Raw genomic sequence first — 24547 nt, 5'->3', positions numbered from 1 at the left:
GTAACCTTGTCTAATCTGAAGAATGACTCTACTGATACATTTAGTTTAACTTCGCTCAACATTTTGAGAGAGCCCTTATCTCTTCTTTCAGAGACGCGTGACCCACAATTTCAAAAACACAATTTTTAAGCAAAAGTATAATTCATCTTAAGCTCATGAAACCAAATAAAACTCGACGCGCGCCCGTTATCAAACTCGCATAATCAGTCCGATCCTATACTTGTTGTGAAGAAAATAAACAGACAACAACATACGTATAAACCTGAGCATACAAACCAAATCAGAGAATTCAACAACGCACTTATACGCTTAAGCAGTAAACAACCCGAAAAAAACACAATGTAGCTAAGGCCGGTTTAAGCGACGGACAGTAGTGAACATTCGACCGGTGATCTGTGAGCATTGCTGCGCTTTAAGTCAAAAAAGTTTTTTTTTGCATGAATTGCTTACTATTTTGCTAAACTTGATGGATATATCGCATCGCGTACGAGTCGAGAAGGCTCCCCATCGGCTGGAGGAAGCACATGTAGAACTTTTCACCCCTGGTGCCCTTCAGTTCCTGTATGACCTTATCGCCGAATTTGATGGTGAAGTTGAAAAGGTGAATTATTCAATTTTAGATGTAATACCGAGCTACTATCTTATCATTGCTTTCACGATTGTTAGCTGCTGAGAAGACGATTGGAGCGCAGATTGTACATTAAACAGGGAAAATGGAAACCTGAGTTTCGGAATCGCAGCGAGGATCTGGAGTGGACGATCGAGCGTTTACCGGCTAGGCTGCAGAACCGGAAGCTGGACCTTGGAGATGTGAGTCCAGCGAATACGACCAATTTTGTTGATAGTCTGTATGCCAAAGTGCAAGGCATACAGGTTGATTTCGATGATGGCCATTGTCCGACGTGGCGCAATACGGTGCAGGGTTTGCAAAATGTGAACAGAGCTGTTCGTGGAAGTCTACCGGGAGGTCCAGCCGATATCGGCCAGTGTCCGATACTTATGCTTAGACCGCGGGCCTTTAACATGACCGAACATCACTGTATGGTTGATGGGAAAGAAGTTATTGGACCGTTGTTCGATTTTGCATTACTGATTTACCATAATGCAAAACGGATGGCCGAAGCAGAGATTGGACCATATTTTTATTTGTCCAAGGTGAGTTAAAAAATACTGGTTGTTAATTGGGAGCTCATGGATGCATTTTAGATTGAAGGACCTAACGAAACGCAGCTGTGGAATAAAATCTTCACATGGACCGAGCATCGTCTTCAGCTGTCGAAGGGAACCATTAAGGCATGCGTACTGATTGAAAACATACTGGCTGCCTACCGCATGGAAGATATACTGCATTCAATCAAGGACCACGCCATCGGATTGAATTGTGGCATTTGGGACTATTCCGCCAGTATTATTGCCAAGTTTGGTGATAGCGCAGATTTTCTGATTCCCGATCGAAATAAGTACGTCAATATGGGTCAGCCGTTCCTAAGAAATTACATGAAACTATTGATAAATGTTTGCCACAAGCGAGGTGCTCTTGCTACTGGAGGGATGGCCGCTAAAATATTGCCACCTGGAAAGAGTGCAGGGAACATGTAAGTTACCAATACACTCAAAGATACGCTGCTATCTAATTAAGCTGTTACTTCAAGGGTTGATGATATTATCGATAGCGTGAAGTTAGCCAAATCAGTTGAAATCACTGCCGGCGTGGATGGTTTTATGATCTATGACCAACGGATGATCGATGCCATCAATGAGTTGTGGCAGCAGAAATGTCCTGCCGACAATCAATTGCGGATCCTTCCTGATGTTGAATATATAACTGCTGAAAGTCTAATCAAAATTCCCGAAGGTGGTGTCACAATGAAATGCTTAGAGTAGGAACATTCAATTTCAAATTTGCTGCTAGAATTTTAATTTTTAATTTTATTAGACACAACATAACGGTGGCCCTGCTGTTCATCTACCACTGGTTCACCGGAAGTGGAGTGTTCTATTTGAACGGAGCGGTGGAGGATTCTGCAACGGCAGAAATATCCCGTTCGCAAATTTGGCAATGGATACGTCATCGAGCCTCTATCGAGGACGCAAAGTCAGAGACGACAGCCGTTACTCGAGCACTGGTCTACGCAATGCTGGAAAACGTTATCTCTAAGGCGTACAAATCTTGGTGTTCCTCAATACCGGATAGAAAGCGGTTACTTTCTTCCAAGTATGTTTTGTTGGAAATTATCTCGGCTCGAGAATACATTGAGTACATTACGACTTATTTGAATGACAACCACAAGTTTAGAACCTTGCACAATAAGAATGATAAATTGGAATCGAAGTTGTGAAGAGGTTTAGGTAATTGCTAGTATGTTATAAATAGGGGAAAGCTTCATTTCTAATATTGCCTATGAACAGAGATTATAAATCTGCTTGTTAACGGGTTTGGTAGGAGGTTTAATGTACATTCCTGCGGCAATTTTTATGTTTGAATAACATATGATCTATATAACTCAAAAATAAATTTTCAATTTTTATTTAGTAAATAGCAACGAAAACGAATTTCCTTTCGGTTCATCCATAAAAAATGGAATCATTTCAATAGCATACAAAAGAAAAATAGTGTTAATTTCCTATGCTCAAAAAACTTCATGAGTAGTGGTATTCGGAATCTTTTAGAGTTCATAAAGTTCGCTACTTCAAACGTCAAAAATATTTATAACATCCATTATTTTACTTACAATTTCCGTGTGCTACAGCCGTCGAAGAGAAACAAATTTGGGCCATACTTTCGGCTGCTGGAAGTACGATTGCTCTTTACAGCTTATCAGAGCATTTCGAAGGCATTCTCCGTAGTTAAGTGGAATCAAAGAGTGGTTGTACAAATGATAGAGAAATTCATAGATCTGAAACAAGAGTAAATAGTTCATAAGAACATCGATCACAAAGCAGTATTTAACCCCTGCCTTACCTTATTTTCTATTTCTCGCCAAAGATTCTGCTGAAACAGCATCTCAAGACTGGGTGGGAAAAGAGCCAACCTTTCAGCAACTGAACCAACAACCGTATCGGGTTCCAAAATTCCTCCGTAACCAGACAAACTAATAACTGCCATCATGAAGACATCCAGCAGGAACAAAATCTCTTTCGTTGGTTGTGTCTCACTTTCCGCCGCCAAATCGGTTTGAATGTACGCCATCAGTTCAACTATCCAATCGGTCAAAGCCCTGCGCCCATCGTCCAGGCAAGCAACGAAATCGAGAAACGATCGCTGAAAATAGTGCTGTACTTGCTGGTTCGTTTTGTCTAGCCGGGAAACCGTTCGTAGAATATCGGTTAGTCCCAACAGGTGGGTGCCGACTTCGGTTTTGTTGTATTTGTGGATCGAAAACTGTAAGTAAATTGATTTTTGCAATTTTTCTAAATTCTTTTTGTCGATCCAACTGCTTGGTTTCAGCAAGGATGATACGTATTTTGATGGCAGCACACTTAGCACTTCGACGTAATCGGAGAAGATCTGTAAAGGGAATATTTACGAATGTAGATTTATCGTAACAAATAAAATTATAAGATTTCTTATAAAACACGCCGCTTGGAACCAGTAAACAGTTGGGACACTTATCTGATGTCTGTGTTAGAGATGGTAAAAAAACTATGCAATTGAAGGAAAAAAATTCTACCATCTCTTAATCTCATCAGTGTTAATTCACAGTAACAACTGTGATTAAACTGAATAGAATTCTATTGTTTGTAAAAACAATAAACCACAATCACAAATATTCCTGTACTTTGCCCAGTTATGGTCACTGTCATCCCTCAAAGAAAACAATTTTAGTTGCACTTAATCAGGATTCTCGCGGCAAAGGAATATCTGCAGTCTTTTAAGGGCATTCTCACATTTAATTCAATTTAATTTATTTAAACCAAAGCAAAGCCTAAGTGGTGCATTCTGGTTTCGTAACGTAACCATCTAACGTTTGCATTAAAAAAATTGACTTTTTTCGGATGGCGATTAAAAAAAACTAAGACAGCTAATTGAGTCTGGTGAATTTCCCATGGAAGGTATAATTATATTAGCTTACTTGCAAAAAAATGCTACGCCCTTGCGAGCGGCCTTCCGGCAGTTAACCGGAACATTCACCATTGCGGACGAAAACGTGCGTGTAAGCAAGTTTTTGAGTTCTTTACTCGTTTTATTGATCAATTCCTCCTTAGTTTTCGCGACAAAATTGTTGAAGTAGATCTTACGCTTCAGGTTCGCCAAGAAATTCTCGATGGGACGCAGCTGGGGGACGTTGGGCGGGTTCGTCGACTTGAGTACCACATTGATATTCAACCGCTCTATCTACTCCAACGATCGCTCTTGACTATCTTATTCAGCCGCTGCCGCTGCGCCATTGTCTGGAGTTTCAAGACCAGTGAACGGGACTGCTGCTTTCTCGTCGGCCGTCGGCGGTCCGGAACCAGGACAATTGCGTGCCAGGAACCAGGACGTGCAGCATAGCTCTAACAGTTGTTTCCAGTAGAAATCAGAATATTCGACGATTGGTTTATCAGACCAGCACTGTATGTTAAGGCCAGCTGGGAATCTAATTTATTTACAGCACTTACGTTAAGGGTTTAAGCCTGGGTGCTAATTCCGTTATTGAAATTTGACCTTCTGTTTTTTATACGACAGACTTCGCAATCAGCTGTTAGAATACAGGACAGTGCGGGGTCAGTGCTACGATCCTATTGACTCTAACAGCCTCTCCCGGCCGAGATTCGAACATACGACGACTGGCTTATTAGATCAGCGTCTTACCTCGACGCCAACTGGGAGGCATTTAGTTAAGAGTTTGCACACCTTAAATCACGGGTCTAGTTTATTGACCCTGACGGTAATACTTAAAAAACTCGACGTCACCTATTTTCTCAAGGAATTGAAACGATAAACTCAAGGTATTGAAACGATAAACGAAGTGTGTCATTAGGTGGAGGCCCATTGATGACCGTCTGTACGTGTTGAAGACTAAAGGCAAATTCTTTAACACACCTGGGAACACACCAATGAATGGAGAGGCCTGTTCTCGGATCGATCACTTGATGGGTGATGGTCGGCACTTTTTGAATGTTGCAGACGTTTGATCCTCCCGGGGATCAAACGTCGACTCGGATCACCATCTCGTATAGTAAGCAAGATTTGCATCCGGTTGTTCAACGTATTAAAATCGAGACCGACGAGGAAGATACAACTGAATATTCGGCGGTTATCAACGGAAGGAGTGGCTGCAGACTACTCTCGGAAATCTGATGAGCGGATCGGTGAACAAGTTGAAGAGAACCTGAACGAGCAGTGGAAACATATCCACGATGCAGTTTACAGTATAGGAGGAAGGGACACCTGATTGCCGAAAGACCGGAGGTGATCAGGCGTTGGAAACAAAATTTCGATATACAGTGGGATTTCGAATTTGGCATGGTTCGATTTTGGCATGCCCCGATTTTGGCAACAAAAGTATCCGTTTTTGGCAACACAAAATATTTTACTTCAACAAATATGCTTAAATATCAGTCAGTTTCCGCATACATACTTTAAATGACGAAAAAATATTGCCTAAAGTGTGTTCATGAAAAAAGTTTGCGGTTTCGAACAATAATATTTTTATTGCCGTAGGACTACGTCTTACCGCAGGTCGCCAAAAACTTACTTGCACCGCACGGATAGCTCTAGGCGGATTTTTTAAACATAAAAAGGTTGCAATCGTTGATTAATACCATTTAGTCAATTTCTAACGCACTTACATTCGATTTTTTCATATTAAAAAAGGGTCTCGATTGTAGCACGGTTTCGATTTTGGCAACATAGACAAATCCAACTGTACTGTAAAAAAGTGAACAAGATGGAACTGTCAACAGAAACAGGATAAAGATTCAGGATGGTACACAAGTAGTGAATCCACCAACTCTGGACGAGATTAAAAAGCCTCTAGAGAGCTGAAAAACGGCAAAGCAGCTGGAAAAGACGGCATCCCCGCAGAACTTTTTAAAGTTGGGAACGAATGGCTGTATTGTGCAATCCATCAGATTACACTGAAGGTATGGACTGAGAAGGAACTACCTACAAACTGGTTGAAAGGTCTCATATGCTCTATTCATAAAAAGGGCCACCAACTCAAATGCAGTAATTATCGGGATATTACTCTTTCAATTCTGCATACAAATTTCTCTTCCGCTTCCTGTATCGTAGATTCAGGCCATTGCAGAAAATCTTTGTTGGCGGAATAACAGTGCGGTTTTTGAGAGGGGCGCGCCACGGCGAACCAAATGTTTACTTTGCGACAAATCCTCAATAAAGTCCGGGAATTCAAGTTGCAGATTCACCATTGGTTTATTATAAACTTCAAGACGGTGTACGATTCAGTTAATCGAAATGAGCTGTGGCGGATTATGCTTTAACATGGTTTCAAGCATTAGAATAGCGGTGAGACATCGGACTCGTTTGTTATGTTTTGAAGTAAGGTAATGGACTATCGAATTTGCTGTTCAACATTGCATTAGAAGGTGTTAATCGAAGGGCAGGCGTACAGAGTAGCGGTACAGTATGGTGGCTGGTAGAGAGCGTGGTAGCCCCTAGGGTGTTGAAACTGCGGTGGCGTTAGATGTAGATACTTTTGAAGTGGTCACGAGTTTGTCTATCTTGGTGTGTTAGTGACATGTGACGATGGTGTTTGTCGTGAAGTAAAAAAGATGAATAACGGCCGGCAATATGACTTTCAACGAATTACGAAGCAAGCTGAGGTCCCACAGTCTGCAAATCCGTACCAAACTCGCGCTCTATTAGATGCAAACTCTCCCAGTGGCACTTTAACTCTTCGACCACGAAGTGAGACGTTGGAAGAGAGGGACCGACAAGCACTTGGCGTTTTTGAGCGTAAGATTCTGCGACCAATTTTTGGCGGCATATTAGGAGTGTAACGCAGGCGCATGAATCACGAAATATACCAGGTATACGAAGATGCGGATATTGTGAGGCGATTAAAATACGGCAGGCTACAGTGGGCTGGCCAAGTAGCAAGGATGCCGAATGAGAGAACAGCGAAAACAATATTCAACAGAAAACCCCGAAAGACCCAACATCGCTGACGAGGATTTTAGAATAGCGGGTGTTAGAGGCAATGAATAAAGGTACAAATCTTCCACACGATTGTGAAGAACGTGCTGCTCGAGCTACAAATGCTAATAGGGGCAGTTGGAGAGTGGCAGCCCAAGACCGCTAAACGTAGAGACAACTTCTAAATTCGGAAGGTACTGATTCGATAAGCGGATTGACGCCGAAAAAAAGTAATTCTGGAACTAGGCATCGTGTACATACAAAATGTATTGAAATTTTCCATTCAACATAGGAAAAATATTATCGAGAAAAAGTTTTCCATCATATATTTCCGGTTGAGGCAAATTCTGAAGAAAAGTTAGACAAGCTTTGTATATCTATTTTCCTCCGAATTGAGTCCGAAATGCTGTTCTTTTACGGACACACATGGCATCTGCTGCTAAAATCTCTTCTAAAGCTTTAGTTTTAGAGCACTGAAACTGAATTGAAGGCCAGGCTGACTGTATTGTCTCACACTTTGACGCAGAATATTGTTAGTCCACACGTGAACTCTGTACAGAGAGTCGCCGAGGTGAATCTATCAGACAGCTGGCAGTTCGGCCACCTCCCTTCAATATGGAAGTTAAGGACAAACAGAATACTACTACGTCAACGCGTCCGTCAGCTTTATTCTGACAGTTTTCCCATGGATTTACTGTCAAATTGACGCTGACGGGTGCGTTGATGCAGCATTCTGCCTGGCCCATTAGTTAGTGTGTGCCCGTCTTAGTCGAGCACTTTTCCCAAGAACGAGAACTATCGACCCACCAGCTCGCTTCCAGCTCTCTCAAGTTGTTTGAAAAATCAATCCAAACCGAATTGTACTGATGAGAATGCTGTCTTCCTGGAGGAATAGTTTGGGTTACGTCATAATCCAACAAGTCGAAACAAGTCAGTACCTTAGAAGACAGACTGCAATGGCGCATTTGGATATTGGAAAGGCAATAATGAGTTGGACAACGGTATTGACGCAACGATCAATTTTCCGATGTATCTTATTGAGATCTTTACAAGCTCTCTGTCTTATGGTATTTGAGATAACTCTGAATAATGTCTGTTCGCAAACATCCCAAACAGGTGAGCCCGAAGGAATTATCTTATGGTCAATTCTATAAAACATATATTCATCCGATATTCCACCCTGTCCACGAGGTGGTGTACCGTACGCGGGTCGCGTCATACCTGCCCTTATATGCAAGCTTTAGACAGGTCTGGATGTGCTGGCAGATTACTTCACGAGCTGTGATGAATGCGTCTAAAACCCAGCTCTGCCTTTTTCCACATTTGAAATTGCCGAGACTGGTTCTGACTAAGAACGTAAGAATTCGGTTCATCCACTCCAGAATCAAGTGGTCCGATAATGTCATTTAACTCGAGCTCACGCTAGACAGACAGCTCCTCGCATGCAAACCAAATGTTTGAAGATGATCTTGAACCTGCTCCCTGGACGAGAACAAGCGACGTTCAAAAGTTAGCTGTTGTAGATACCCCAGGGACCAGCGTTAGTTTAGTTAGTTTGGAATTTGTTAATAAATCATTCAAGCTAAGTTTTCTGGTCGATCTGAAAATCACTAGTCATTGGAGTACAAAACCTAACAATTTTTCGTGACGCTTGCAGTTTTAGATTTTTTGGAATTACACCCTACCTCCCTGTAAAAAGTAGTCCTACGTGAAGAATCTCAATTCTAACTTACCGTACTATCAACCTCGAACCGGCTGAACAGATTCTCCAGTGTCTCGCACAAATACTGATAATTTTCTTCATTTTCGTACGTCCTGCTGACCGCCGTTTTAAGATATCCAATGGCTGTCCCGAACGGATTCTGACTTTTAAAGCTCTCGTCCTCCGAACGCTCCAGTACAAACTGCAAACCCAGGTTGATAAATCGTTTATAAATATCAGTCTGCACGGACTCGGTGACGACGTCGAGGGATTCGAACACAACCAGTACGTCATCCACGTCCATGTGCTCAGCTTCAATCATTTCGTTCAGATAGTTTTCGATCAAACGTTTGGCAGTTCCCGAGTGAGGCATCTGTTTGATAGCAATCTGAAGGCAATATTTCTTCATCTCGAAGCAATCGTGAAAGTATTCATGCAGAAAGCACCAGTCCAGCGGTGGAATTGGCTTCGGATACTTGTTCGCTACAATTCTCAGCAGATTATAAATAAACACCTCATTATTTTCCGAGTCGCTTCGGGAGTGTTTATAATTTTTCAACCGATGAATGACCGCAGCAAGAATGCTTCTGTTTGGAAAATGTTTCAAATTAGTAGGTTCAGGTCGCCCTGGTGGATTAAAGTAAACTCCTCCTCGATAGTTTGCCATCTCGTTGCGAATGTGAGTAGCTACTAGATCTCCAGCTTCCTCAATTGCGCTATAATTCACATGCTGAACCAACTGTATCCAACATTCAGCGGGAATTTCTCTTGCATCCAGCGAATCGTCTTCATCGGCGGGAAGGTTAATGCCTCGCCGAAACACGTCCGGTATTTGGAATATATTCATCATTCCCGGTGGGAACGATTTCAGCGCCTCAAGCGCAGCAACTATTACAAGACGATCGTCAAAATCGGTAACAAACTGCCACAGCTTGATGATGATTTCATTTACCAGCTTCTCCTGCTCAAGCGAATTCGCTTGGATAGAGGCAACATTGGTGAAAAATTTACACAGACTACGAATGATGCGCGGTCGTTTTTCGTGCGTGAATTTGAATCCCAACACTTTCCACGTTGACACAATGTTAATTACGTGGTTTTCACAAAGGCTGGCGATTGCATCTATGGCCAGCGCTACGGCTGCCTCGTTGTTAGTGTCATCTGGTTTGTTTAGAATCTCAGAGAACATATTCACCAGATCTGCTCCGTGCTGTTGAGGTCTGGTAAATTAATAAATGAATAAATTTAGGACCATTTTCAAAATAGTTCAATACTTACTTGATCAAACAAATTTCCCTTATGGTATAGGTTCTAGCCAGCATCGTTTCCCACGGATCCTCCCTGCCGGGGCGAAAGCTATTGTCCTTGATTACATCGTACAAAAACGGATAGGTTCTCGGTTCTGCCTTCCACAGCCGTAGATACAAATCCAAACTGGTTGAACGATCGATATCTTTGGAAAGTGCCTTCAAAACACCCAGTACGTGATCTTTGGCGCCCATCGACGTCAGGGCATGCAACAAATGCAACCGCTTCTGTGGATTGGTGTCGTTCGCCAGCGCATACAGAATTGGTGTGCGGATTCGGGATCCAACGACTTCATCCGACCGGGACAGCTCGACTAAACAGTCGAACAACTTTTGCCATGCTGAGTATGACAATTTATCGTCGTAGAAGAGGGCGCGCAATATGTGATCATTTTTCCGAGCAAATTTCGTATTTTTTATCAGCTGTTCTATTAGAATATCGCATGAGATTTGTTCGCTTTCGAAATGCGACCACCATTTTGCAAAATGATAATATTTAATCAAATCTACATGAAAGTTAACTGATCTGTAAGTGGTTATGTCCTTCTTCGCACTTATATCAGTGTTGTATAGACAAATTTGTAGAATGTTGTCACATTGTCCCAAGTAACTTTCAACGAAAGTTGGTTGTCCTAAAAGCTGAACGACGCCATCTAGAATCATCAGTTGGCTCAACCGATTACAGCCGCGATCAAGTAACAAATTAATCACCCTTAGCACTTCTAGAACATGAGCGGGTGCTATGGTTTGCAAGAGGTCAGCCAATATCATTAACAAAACAGAGTAATCTAAGCCTTTCTGACCATAGAGTATGGACATGATCTGGAGCAAGTTTTGCGAAGGATCATGATTTGAGGCAATCAGTTGCTTGCAAATGGCTGCCAAATACAAACATATATCGTTTCTCAGCTGTTCATATCGATTATCACAAGGCAACAAATCTAACGCTTCTAGTAATAAACTATTTGTAAAGAGCACTTTGTCATTCGTCGAAGTTTTTGTCCACGCTAAAATTTCGTAGATCAAATCAATAGCTGCCTCGTTATTGACAGTGCATTTCAACAAGGCTCGCCAAATCTTCTGGCTTTCGGGATAGATCACCGGATGATTGAAAACATATAGAAAAACGGGCCGCAGGAATTCTACACTGTTCCGCCGAATTCTAAAAAAAATCAATAACTTAAAGCCGAGCAAAAACTTCCATGTAATAAAATACTCACATTTGATCATAATGCAGACAGATTTCCTGAACTTTAGAGGTAAAAAACATCATATTGCTCACCTCTCTGTTATTCAGCAGCAATATAAACGGATGCTGCGGTGGTCTGACATCAAACTGGCAAGTGTAACTCGCCGCCGGGTCACTGCAGCGACGTCGCAAATCCAGCAGCAGTAGCTCGAAGATTCCGCTTCCAATTGCCGTAAAGTTCGCAGTGGAAACACCAGCTAGTGCTGGTATGAAAACGCCTAGTAACTGACCCAGATCCAGTGAACCCGCGCGAACCAACTGCAGTAGAGCTTGAACGGCCAGTTGAACCGTTCGAGGATTGTCGGCTTTCAGTAGGCTTTTCAGCAGTTCGATTTCACCGTGGTTTGATTTTTCACTTTTAAGCACCTTGTTGATTGAGTTTGCCGTTGATAAAACTGTTGGCTTACTATTTATTAACTTAAAATCATCCATTTTTGCGTTCTTGTGTAAAAAAATGTAGCGCTGTAAAATCCGCAGCCGGCAAAATAAAAACGAAAGATGTAAACACAACTTCTGTCAAAAGCGTCAAAAAGCGCATATCGTACTGTGCAGGGCCGCATCTGGGATTTAGCTTGACTTCGCGGAGTACTTTCTTAAACTTTGTGGCGATAAATCTTTTTGTTTAATCTTCAATAGGCGAATTTAAATCAAACTGTAAGACCATATACAGTAATGACCCGATTTTGTCACCCCCATGATGAATTTAGGGGTGACTAAAACGGGATAGTGACAAAATCGGGTATATTTTCAATTTTAATTTTTTTGCAGGTAACTTAGAACGAACTACATATATTTCATTCTGATCACTTTTAGGACATTTCGCACTTCCTTCTACCTCTCTGTGGACATTTGTCACCTGTTCACAGCACAACCCACAGGTATGAAAACACGCGTTTTTTAATTGCGCCGAAATGGTTGATTATACTGGTTAACTATGTTCTGAGAAATTTCACAACGTAAAAAGCTCTTTCTTATGGTAAGAACGATTCTTTGATTAACCCCCCTAAAAGTAAGATACAACATTTATTTTTCAAGTAGTAAGAGATAGAGCAAAACAATGTTCTACAAAATTGTTGAGAAGATTATTATAAAGAACTTTGCCAAAGAAAATGACCTTCTAGCTATTATAGTTGTGGAGATATGAAACCACTTTTGTGGAAACTCCACGATAATCAACACAGTTCTTTTCACAGTGTTTTAACCTACCCCGTAACAAAGTGACAGTTATTAACAGTTTGCCATAACACCCGCCAGTGTCAAAAATGTCGCGACGATCGTTTTTACGTGCCAGTCAAAATTGACGCACCTTCGATTTCCAAAGGAAATGTTAATTTTTGTTACGTTAAATGTGAACGCAAAAAGCTGTCTGGACAACGATTTGAAAAGTGCGTATTGATTATTTCAGTATTATTTCATGTTTTCGGTAAAACTGTTTGAATTCTTGGTGGGTTGTTTGATTGATTTGTTTACAAGATAAAAAGCGGTATTTATTACAAGATTGTCATTCTTGTGTACGAGTTGTCTGCTCTAAAGTATTTGAATATTGCGTGTTTCATTAAAAGTTATCCGCTGCGCAATTCAAAATGAAATGCTCTTTCATGATTGCTGGATCGATTTTGTCGTTAACAGAACAAGTTAAGCAAAATTCAAGAGTAAATCCAAGCAATAGAGATCGTTGCAGTTGTACAAAAAACACACTGTTATATGACAGAACCAAATAGAGCATGTTATTATGACAGAAGAACCAGTTATGCTGCTATTGTCATTACCACGGAAACGTTTTGGTACTTGACATAATATTGTCAGTTCGTAAAATACTCTATTGAAATAATAAACCAATTCAGATCTTATATGCACAAGGGATTTGCCAAAACAAATGATAATAAACTCTTTCTTCGATATTTACGCCGCTTTCAAACATCTGTCGTGAACCATGAACCAGCAGTTTTAGGTACGTTTGATTAGTATGGGAGCTGTCACATTGTTACCGGGTTGGTTTTAACACATTTGACATGTTTGAAAATGATTTTCAAACTAAGCTTTTGATAAATCAAAAGCGTGACAAAATCGGGTGAAAAACGTAACAAAATCGGGGGTGACAAAATCGGGTCAAAAACGTGACAAAATCGGGGAGTGACAAAATCGGGTTACCACTGTATATCAGCATACCAATCTTCTTGTTAGTTTTAGGTCTTCCAGCTGTTACTACTAGAAGTCACTAATATTAAGCTAAACTTCTAATTTGTTACATTAAAAATTGAAACGCTGGAACTAATTTTAATCAGTCGAAACGCATTTCTTAAGCAGTCCTGAATTTTACTGATGTATTGCGAACTTAGTACGAGAAAATTAATTATGGACACACATTCTTCTAGAAACTATTGAACCACGTTTTCATCATTCAGTTAATTTCAAACTTAAACAACTTCTAGAAATGGAACAGTGTTTTGACAACAGGATACAGCCTGAATTCGTTAATTGGGCCACGATTACACTCCAACTGATTCGCTAATTGGGCCGACTGACAGTTGTTAGAAATTTCTAAACTCGAAAATTCCATACAATTTTGACATTCAGGTTGTCACATAGCCCAATTAGCGAACACCCAATTAACGAACCGCCCAATTAACGAACCACCAATTAACGAAACTTTGCTGTATTCATATATTTTGGACATCCGAAATGGTTACGATTAATCAGATTTTATTTTTAATTTTAATATAAGTAGCTTTAGATTATAGAAGAAAGTGTATTGAATATGTGACAATTGAATGCTTGACTTTGTGCTTTAGGCAATCGGTGCTATTTTATGTCGTCGATTAGCACCATTTGCATAGGAGTTCGTGGGGCAATGTCAAGCGGGATTCATGGGTGCCCGTGCCACCACGGATCAGATTTTCGCGCTTCGACAAGTGTTGCAGAAATGTCGCGAATACAACGTGCCCACGCATCATTTATTCATCGACTTTAAATCGGCGTATGACACGATCGATCGAGATCAGCTATGGCAGATTATGCACTATTACGGATTTCCGGATAAACTAAGGCGATGGGTCAAGGCGACGAGGGTGTGATAAGACAAGCGGGGATAGACACGAGAGGCACGATATTCACGAAGTCCGTCCAGCTTCTTGGTTTCGCTGACGACGTTGATATCATTATCCGTACCTTTGAGAAGATGGCAGAAACGTCCATCGGACTGAAAGCTGAAGCCAAACGGATTGGACTTATCATTAATGTATCGAAAACAAAATACATGAAAGGAAGAGATTTTAGAGAAGTGTATGCTGACCTCCCTCCCCGGATTCATTTAGACGGCGATGAAATCGAGGTGGTAGAAGAGTTCGTGTATCTGGGCTCACTGGTTACCGCAGACAACGACACCAGCAGAGAAATACAAAGACGCATTATGGCAGGAAATCGTGCCTACTTTGGACTCCGTAGGACGCTGCGGTCGAACAAAATTCGCCACCGCACAAAGTTAATAATCTATACAAGACGCTGATTAGACCGGTTGTCCTTTACGGCCATGAGACATGGACTATGCTCGTGGAGGACCAACGCGCCCTTAGTGTTTTCGAACGGTAGGTGTTGCGCACCATCTACGGCGGAGTGCAGTTGGAAGACGGAATGTGGTGGAGGCGAACGAATCATGAATTGCATCAGCTGCTTAGGGACATGTCTTCACATGTCTTCAAGTGAAGACATTTCACTTTTTTGTAACAAAAATGTCTTCAAAATGAAGACATGTCTTTCACTTCTGACATCTCTGGTAGCAACATACCCTATATCAAATTATACCGTTAGACAACAAAATGTAACATGGGGCAGTTATGATTCCATCGGCAGTGAAGCATTGTATGAAAACGTGATCGCTGGAATATTCATGCATGTACCGTGACGCTGCAATTCCCAAACTGCTGAATCACAATCAAAGACTAGCAACGGTTTTATGGGCAGCATACAATACAGTTGAACCGTTGCTAGTCTTTGATTGTGATTCAGGACAAACTGACGTGGCTGATCAAAGCTGCTTTGAAGCGAGTGATGTGCTACGTGCGCGTTTTGGGGACACTCTCGATTCCTTTCGAATCGCGCAGAGGATTGCGGCAAGGGGATGGACTGTCCTGTATGTTATTCAATAACGCTATTGAAGGTATGATCCGGCGAGCGGGCATCGAAACGAGAGGAACGATCTTCAGCAAGAGTGGCCATACATTATTTTTCACAGAATTACTAGACCTTGGGACGGCGGAGGCAATCTATACCAGACTAAAAACGGAGGCCAGGAGGATAGGATTACAAATCAATGCGTCAAAACCAAATAAATGAAAGGAAGAGGCTCAAAGGAAACAAATGCACACCTCCCACGGACGGTAACCGTTGACGGCGACGAACTAGAAGTGGTAGAGGAGTTCGTGTATTTGGGATCGCTAGGAACCGCGGACAACAACACTAGTAAGGAGATTCTGCGGCGCATTCAAGCGGGAAATCGGGCCTACTTTGCCCTTCGTAAAACGCTACGATCAGGAAGCATACGCCGCCGCACGAAGCTAACAATGTACAAAACCATTATTAGACCGGTAGTTTTTTATGGACTTGAAGCCGTGACGCTGCTTACGGAGGACATACGCGTCCTTGCCGTGTTTGAGCGGAAAGTGCTGCGGACGATATTTGGCGGTGTACAAACTGAAAGCGGAGAGTGGCGGAGGCGTATGAATCACGAGCTACAGGCACTGCTTGGGGAGACTCCCATCGTACATCTAGCGAAAGTTAGCAGGCTACGGTGGGCCGGACACGTCGTAAGGATGCCGGACGACAGTGCGACGAAAATAGTCCTCTTCAACAACCCCACCGGTACCAGGAACAGGGGGGCCCATCGTGCACGATGGCTCGACCAGGTCGAAAGTGATTTGCGACTCCTGAGACGACTAGGAAATTGGCGACGAGTGGCCCAAGACCGAGTTCAATGGAGACGAGTGCTTGAAACAGCACGAGCCACCCCGACTCTATGCTGCTGAAGAAGAAGAAGAAGTAATAGCCCAGATATGGGCGGTCGATTTGCCTCACTGCATCAGTTTGTATATTTTCAAGTATCAAAATAGCTGAAAAGTAAAATGTCAAGAAAACGAACAAAGTACAGAGAAGGTCGACATAAAGCAATATAATACCTCATTGATATTCTGAAAGTTTTAGAAAATAGTCAGTGAAGTATATGATATAATAAACGATAATTAGAGCAAATTTGCAATATTCCAACAGCTTACATTATTTCGTTGGCAGCATAATCTGAAAATAAATCGAGGATAAAAAAACTGTTTTATGATATCTTGTGCAGCAACATTAACGTGTAATGTAACCCATTTTATGTTTAACACATTACCATTAATATTTCATTCATCAATCACCACTCACTCACCTGTTTCGCCGAGTGAAGCCGGAATCTTCTCAAAAACTTCGCAATGTATTTTTTTCCTTTGTATATAGCTGATTAAACTTCCTAGTAGAGAGGATTTCGAATCCATACCACTTCATAGCAAACGAACGGAGCTCTAAAGGTTAGGTGATAAAAATGCCTGTGGAATCAGCGAAATGGAAACTTTCTTAATACAACTTAACTCTTCGGGAGATAGATGCATGATTTATATTACATCATCTTAAATGCCTGAGGCGAAGCCGAACAAGCCATTTGAAGATGAGTAGTCTGCAGTACACATAACGAAAGACAGCATACATAGGGTGCTCGGTAACGTTAGTGTTTGACTTGGACATCAAAATAAATATGATCCCCGTCCTCTCGTTGCATGCGCTTACAATCACTAAAGTGAACTGCAGTTAAACAGAACAATAAGACATTGTCCATGTCTGTCCTTTTGAACCACTCTAGCAATTTTTTAAGTAACTACTAGCACACGTGTTTGTTTCTGCCATCGAAGAGATATGAGACCAAGGAGAGTAATCTTTATAGAACAGCACTTACAAGTAGTGCCTATGTATGATACAAAAAAAAGTTCGACAGTTGAAATTTGACATGCTGTTGCTGTACCTACACGAGTGAAGTCTATCCCAACCCGACAGCATGTTTTCATAGAGGGATCTGGCAGGAAAATTTTCTAGCACGGTCCGGATATCCACTTGAGAAATACATATCTTCGACTTCGACTATCCTTTCGAACGCGTTGTTTAGCGTTGTAGCGAAGTGTAATTTTCTGATGATGATACTTCTACTGCTTCTGCTACAGTTGAGTTGGTGCTGTGCTGCTCGTTATGTTGTAAACATATCTATCCTTCGTGTAATTCTGTACTTTCCGGATGAATAAAAAAGGAAACCCAGCAAAGCATGGGATTTGCTTTCCTAACAGTGAACGTCCCCTGCTTGGGATGGAGTGAATTTAAGAATTATACCATACTTTCTATTGATGTTTCGCACATTTATTGAGATGAAATCCAAAATGAATTGTTTTTTACTCTTATTTTTATCAGTTGATTTTTATTTCTTGAGCTCCACCTAAGCCCTGAGGATATGAAATTTCATAAGGTCATTACAAATATTTTATGAAGTTTTTGTCCTTTCGGTGTTAAACAACTGAAGGGGGTGAGTAAAAAAAATTATACGTTTAAGCATTTTTATTTTAAGTTCAAACGTTAAAACCAAATCTATTGCTGCTTTTCATATATACGTTATTATTATCCATTGGAAAGCTACAAAATCGAAATCGATGAATTTTTTTTGTCTTATTTCGAAAATCCATTGTTTAAATTTCCACTTTTGTTTCGTGCAAGAAGCGTTAACACTCATTTTACGAGGTCTTTTAGGATGTTGAGACCACAGACAAATGATTTTAAAAATAATTTGTAATGACCTAACTGTAGGAATTTTCCTTCAAATGACTTTAAATATTTCTGTTGTATTCTATGACATGAATATAAAAACAAGTTTTCTGAATGTTTTTTTACATAAATGTTAAGGGGGATCCTTCTCTGAAAGATTTAAAAATAATGAATTTTCGTGATTTTTTTGGATGCTGTAACAAAAGTTAAGTATCGGGGTATTTTGGTTATTGGTTAAGGTATATTTGAAGACATATTTTGTATTTTTTATGTGAAAACAGTGATTATTATGGTGCGTGGATGGTCTTTAGGAAATAGTTCTTTGCTGGCAGAACGACTCTTTCAGGCTTTTTAACTATAGTTTCTTCAATTCAAATTAATTTTCGATCACTGTTGGGTACTCTGCAGAAGTTTTCCATCAATATGGCCAAACATTTCTCGATAGAGGGTAGTTTTGGGTTTGGAGAATAACGAAAATACTATTGTAGTTTTTTTTATCAAATCAAGAGAGGTCGGGCACAGTAGCAGGACGCAAAATCCGGCCAAACCAGTGTCGAGCGGTTGTGAGATGTAAAGAAGGCAAAAAAACCGCTTTTGGAAGCATTTGCTTCTGTGGATTTGACGATCCCTGATGTTACAAATGGCTGACTCATTTTGCCTCAACGACAGATTGCTTGTCAGACAAGGATTTTTGCTAGTGAAAGCTTCGTCTACCATAATTGTGACACACTTCATTTTGCCACCAAGTATAGATTGCAAAATTCTACGCCCAAACCCCCCCCCCCCCCCCCAAGTACTCACGATCAGCTTCTTTCAGCGTCCATTATTCATGTCCATGAAGGGCCACCGGAAGAATTAGTGTTGTGACGAGCGTCAGTTTTGTGCAAATTTGCAAACTACGGGAATTCAGCTGGCTACGTAATCCGTAGAAAGTTCGATTCGTCGTTTCACTTCGCGGCTTACATTGTTGTCACATGTCATGGGCGTACCAAGGTGTAAGAATTCCTCCATTACTTCATACCGGATGGTATGGATCCATACTGGATAAAAATCTAGGTCCACCTCGACTCCAACACCACAAATCCCACGTGCCTGCCAGCAATCGTGTACTTCGTTTTGGCGGTGTTACTGGTAAGTTCCAATCACGCTGCTTCCCAATTAAAAACCCTAAAAATCTCTTCTACTGCTCTACGGTTGATTTCGATGATATCGACGTCATCAGCAAAACCAAGAAGCAGGAAAGCGACTGTGGGCTTACCCGCTATTCTGACGCATGATTTTGACCGATCCAGCGTAACGCGAATCAGCGTAACTAGTTTTGTCAGAAAATCTCGATAAACTCTAGCATTATCAGCCATTTCCTTTTATTGAATCGTACGCCGCCTTAAAATCAACAAACAGATGATGAGTCTGCAAGTTGCACTCCCGGAACTTGTCTGACGCAGAATAAACATCTGATTCGTCGTGGAGTGACCCTCACAGAAAACTAACTTGGTACTCACCGACGAAGGACTCCGCTAACGGTCTTAATCTGCAAAAGAGGATACGGGAGAGCAACTTAGGCAGAAGGCAGGATTGAGCAATGCAACGAATTGATAGGTTTTACACTCCAGTCGATTTACTTTTTAAAAATAGGACAAATAAGGCCATTCCACCACTCATCCGGCATTTGTTCTCGCTCCCATATCTCGACGATGGTCCGATGGATTGTTTCTTACAGCCGCCCGCTCCTCACTTTTAGTAGTTCAGTCGGGATACCGTCCTTCCCAGCATTCTTGCCGTTTTTCAGCTCAATGATTACCTTCTTAACCTTCTTCAGCTTGGTCAGCGCTCACAATTCTTATCAAGTTCCTACTGATCACCGTGTTTACCTCTCCATTCAACACTGCCGGGAAGTAAACCTTTCAATAAACAGGTTGCCAGCACTATTATTGCACTTCACAGGCATACCAATATTTCTGCGCCTCAACGTTTTGTAGAATCTCTCCTCTGCGCCGGCGAGCACGTTATCCAGTCTGTCTATACTTTTCACTGTTCTGAAATGTAGCCGCAGTGAGCCTGGGACCCCTGGCGTGGTTCTTCTCATCTGTCACCTTCCTGCATTCAGCATCAAACCAGCTGTATGCTGTCTTACACACGTGGTGCCTATCACTTCTCTCACAGTGGTTTCAACGGCACCATGGAAGTTCCACCGCAACTTACTTATATCTTCTTTCCCTTCAACCTGCTTTTTGCAAAGGTAGATAATGGATAATAGTGTAAGCAAGAAGAATTGAAGTAGTTTTATGACAAATAGGTGATAGCAGGCTGAAAAGATTTGAAGTACAGAGCAGAAATATCCGAGAAGATCCGTTAGCAGGTGAAAAGAAGGCAAGCTTAAAAATATAAGCGTACAACGTAACGTAATATAAATAAAAGTCTCAATAACAATCAGAAATCAACCACACAATAAGAGCGGAGGCACTAAAACATGATTCTACATAATGACAACGCTTGGCCACATATTATCGAATCCGTTAAAATCAACTTGGAAACCGTAGAGGTTGTACCGTCCGATTAATACCTATTCCGTCGACGGCATGTGGTTTGGTTGATCAGCAGTTTCATTAATACGAAATTAAGGGCTTATTCGTGCAAAAAGCTCAGTGCTTAAGGGGTTATATACAGTTAAGAGGCTAAAAAAGGGAATTTTTCTAGAGAAAACCCTTTAACTGATCAAAGTGAAAATTTGTATACATCTTACAGCAGCTTTTGGCTGTATTTTACCATACTTTTTTTTTGAAATATGTTATAAACAGCTTGTACAGCTAATCTCCTGGAACTCTTCAAAAATAAGACGTCTTGCGGTGAGCACGATATCTGAATCGATGGACGATGGACTGAATCATCGAAAATCGAAAAACTTAAAAGGAATCGGTGATAAAATATATTATCTATAGATTGATCGAAGGATTTAGCAATATAAACATTTTTGACGAAATGGCGGCTTGTTAAACATAAAACATCGATTTTTGGGGTAAATTTTGCTCTTAAATTGTCCATAAAATAAGAAATATTAATCGGTTTGGAAAAATCTTTGATTTTTTTTGAAGGGCATTGGGTTAAAAGGCCACTGCGACAGTCTTAATGATCGTCTTTTGTGGCAGGCCCCGATTAAATCTGATTAATCTGTAGAATATATCCTTAGAACACTCGTGACAAAATTTGAAGTGATTCGGTTCAACCGTTTTCGAGCAATCTTGCGCACCGACTTTTAAAACACGGTTTTGAGAAACGCGCGATCAAATTTTCGCGTTCCTTCTGCAATCGCTCTGACACGTCGTTCGTTAATATTTGCCGGATTGGTATGAAATTTTCTGTGTGTAGGGGAATGTCCCCGGTTATGAAACAGGTTTTGTTTTTTGGTCATAGCTTTTGAACGGATTATTTAATTCCAAATCTGTTTAAAGCATTTGAAAGATTGAAGACTTACGTATGTTTTTGCTAAAGACAGCTTCTATTTTTTGCTTGAAACAAAAAAGTTATAGTGAAATTGGGAGACAAATAATTTTTTGCCCAAAAACAAAGTGTCCCCAGTTGTGAAACATTTCGAAATATCCATAAAAAAAAATAAAAATAAAGAAATATGAAATGAAAATAAAATATTATATTCATTTATTAACCGAAAACACCTTGAATGCGAAGTAATTTATCAGTTTCTCAATTTAATCATCTAAATCTAAATTGTATTCAATGTATGTAAAAACAGGAAGTTCGAGATCTCAAATATGCGGATTTGGCTCTCATGTGCCTGAAAAGTGTGTTGAAAATGTTTGTGATCATTAAAGTATTGAATAATCGTTTTTCTGAATTTTTCATAATCAGAGAACTTCACTGTTTCACAACCGGGGCGAACAACGAGTTTGTAAAAATTTATGTAATATTTTTTGAGTAAATTATTTCACTTAAAATTTGTCTGTTTAATGAAATAGAGGTCCAAAACTAAGGTTATATGCATTTTACTGCCTTTTTCTATTTATTTGGAAGACAAAAAAATCAATCCCAATATATTCTAAAAAACTTTTTCGGGCATGTTTTTCGAACACATTTCCTACAAAGCATTCTAAAAGCTATATTTTGATTGTTGTTTGCTCAAAAGGTAGAGTACAATGAGACAAGCCGTTGGTAGTAATATGGTAGTGCTAGTTTAATAAACACGTCAAAAACGATGAGTGTTTCACAACCGGGGCCGTTTCACAACAGGGGACCCTACACTACGAAAATGATATAAAAAGAAAATCGATTTTTCGAAAATTCTAACTGTATATAACCCCTATGCTCAACATGCTTAAATTTTTGAAAACAATTGCTGTCTGTCTATGATAGACAAAATAAAATCTTGTATATGACGAAGTAAAGCTTCCATAAAACGAACTGCCACTAAAACATGAAAACTTGTTTCACTGTAAGTTTTAAAATATTTTATCTGCATAAATAACAGACGAATAGTGTAAAATTCATTTAGTGCCAAAAGTTCTAATAATGTCTGATATAATTCATTCAAAAACTCGTCCTTTATGTATGAAGTGTGTTTGGGTATGACGAAGGGAGCCGGTTTAACATAGAACACAACTTTATCGCGGCTGGTTTTTTGCATTTTTCCAGTGTTTTGTTCTATATCTATTTTCTTTTTACTTTTAACCATGTTGAAGAGCCAAATAAGTACGATAGGCTTGGCAGAACTTTTTTAATTAACGACTGCAGCGTTTCTTAGAAAGCCATATGAGATATGAGAGATGTTTGTGTTTACCGCAACTATCGTTTTTCTGCTTGAGGGTACGGGAGGGTATTTTCAGCAGGTTTCTAAATTCAGCCTATTTGCGTTTGATTTCGCCAATAAATATACTTTGCCGACATACAATTTTAATATCTTATAACTATTTTCTCAAGACTGTAAGTAATCTACTATTTTTTATTCAAAGACCGTCAAAACCACCTGTTCTTTCACTAGAACTAGGCCATAGGCCGAAAAAATAGATGCCATCGTTTAATGGGCTGGAAATACCCTCCCGTACTCTATATGTCTCTTTTTTTCGACGTAAAAAAGTAAAAAAAAATATTGCCTATTTATTGGGCACTGGTAATAAGGATACATCTAATGATCCTTTTTCGGACACGTCAAGGTCATATTACGCGCCGAAAACTACGCGTTATCTCTCGAAACCGCGCTGCCGGAAGAGGGTGGATGAAGCCCCTTTAGAGGACTGCTGGAATGCCATGTAAACAGCCATTAACAGCGTAGCGGAGAACGTCCTAGGCAGTGTGGCACCGAATCGACGTAACGAATGGTTTGACGAGGAATGCCAGCAGATATTGGATGAGAAGAACGCAGCGCGGGTACAAATGCTGCGTATAGCCACCCGGAGAATGTGGAGCGATACAAACAGAAGCGGAGGCAGCAAACCCGACTCTTCAAGGAGAAGAAGCGCCACCAAGAGGAGAAGGAGTGCGAAGAACTCGAACAGCTGTACCGCTTTCACGACACACGGAAGTTCTATCAGAAACTCAACGGATCTCGCAAAGGCTTCGTGCCGCGGGCCGAAATGTGCAGAGATAAAGATGGAGGTACCGTGAACGTACCATATTCTGCGCAGTTAAGACATTTGTATGATTCTTCCGCTATTCTAAGTATTCTAGGTTTAAATTAACAACGTGGATAGCAGCAACGTGTAGTGCTACGGTCTATAATATCTGGTAAAAAATATGGGAATTGTAAGTCGACCAACAATTGAGTATATTTTTCGTTTTGTAAACTTATCCACGGTGCCTAATTCTGCGCACTTTCTTGCCCATGTTCCTAATTCTGCGCATGTTTGCTCCTAATTCTGCGCACCCAAAAAGTGAAAATAAATACTACTGCCATGCTGTTTATGCCTTTATACGCTGAAAGCACACCAAAAAATCCGACATTAGCCATTACCGTAATTAAATCCATGATCCGGCCTTCTTGTGCTGTCCGGGTGGCAAAGGAGTATTGTTATCATTTTGATTGCTTCATTTTAAATATTTTATTATCGATAACGTAAAAGGCGAATTGATACGGGTTTTCTGCATACTGAACATTACACTTTAGACTAATACCAAAAATTGTGTTTTCATATAGAAACCACTGCCCCACTCTTTGACAGCCCCTTGAGGTTGGACATTAAAAAAAATAGAAGACATGGTTTCATGAATTGGCACTCGTGGGTTCGGACCCCGAGACACAGCACAGGATTCCAATCAATGGAAGTTAAAGATTCTACTTGAATTTTCATGCCTCCATACCTCAGCCATTTGGGTGAGGTTCCGTATTCTTTCGCGCTTTCTTCGTAGGAGATACATTACTGCGCAGA

At 40.6% G+C, this 24547-nt stretch overlaps 2 protein-coding genes across 2 annotated transcripts; one reads left to right on the top strand and one right to left on the bottom strand.

Annotated features, from left to right (window-relative positions):
• Positions 1-226: 226 nt before the first annotated feature.
• LOC128737132 (malate synthase-like) lies at positions 227-2495 on the top strand. Its single transcript, XM_053831697.1, has 5 exons — positions 227-601; positions 667-1155; positions 1207-1595; positions 1653-1880; positions 1937-2495. Exons 1-5 carry the CDS (start codon positions 467-469, stop codon positions 2337-2339), a joined length of 1644 nt encoding a protein of 547 aa, XP_053687672.1. The 5' UTR covers positions 227-466; the 3' UTR covers positions 2340-2495.
• A 224-nt stretch (positions 2496-2719) lies between these two features.
• LOC128734553 (focadhesin) lies at positions 2720-16827 on the bottom strand. Its single transcript, XM_053828810.1, has 7 exons — positions 16762-16827; positions 16610-16631; positions 11314-11804; positions 10065-11255; positions 8818-10006; positions 2963-3508; positions 2720-2897 (listed from the first exon to the last, which is right to left on the bottom strand). The coding sequence occupies exons 3-7, from the start codon at positions 11772-11774 to the stop codon at positions 2745-2747; spliced, it is 3540 nt and encodes a 1179-aa protein (XP_053684785.1). The 5' UTR covers positions 11775-11804; positions 16610-16631; positions 16762-16827; the 3' UTR covers positions 2720-2744.
• Between the last annotated feature and the right edge of the window lie 7720 nt (positions 16828-24547).

This window comes from Sabethes cyaneus, chromosome 2 (genome assembly GCF_943734655.1).
Source record: "Sabethes cyaneus chromosome 2, idSabCyanKW18_F2, whole genome shotgun sequence".
Classification (NCBI taxonomy): Eukaryota; Metazoa; Arthropoda; class Insecta; order Diptera; family Culicidae; genus Sabethes; species Sabethes cyaneus.
Note: the sequence above shows the minus strand (reverse complement) of the source record. Positions and strands in the feature narration are given on the sequence as shown.

Bases quoted from the DNA above. Each gene is read 5' to 3' on its own strand.
- LOC128737132 (XM_053831697.1), top strand. From the start codon at position 467: ATGGATATATCGCATCGCGTACGAGTCGAGAAGGCTCCCCATCGGCTG. The intron at 602-666 runs GTGAATTATTCA...CACGATTGTTAG, and splicing joins TTGATGGTGAAGTTGAAAAG to CTGCTGAGAAGACGATTGGA. The intron at 1,596-1,652 runs GTAAGTTACCAA...TGTTACTTCAAG, and splicing joins GGAAAGAGTGCAGGGAACAT to GGTTGATGATATTATCGATA.
- LOC128734553 (XM_053828810.1), bottom strand. From the start codon at position 11,774: ATGGATGATTTTAAGTTAATAAATAGTAAGCCAACAGTTTTATCAACG. The intron at 11,256-11,313 runs GTGAGTATTTTA...GATTTTTTTTAG, and splicing joins TGTCTGCATTATGATCAAAT to AATTCGGCGGAACAGTGTAG. The intron at 2,898-2,962 runs GTAAGGCAGGGG...CTCTTGTTTCAG, and splicing joins GGCGAGAAATAGAAAATAAG to ATCTATGAATTTCTCTATCA.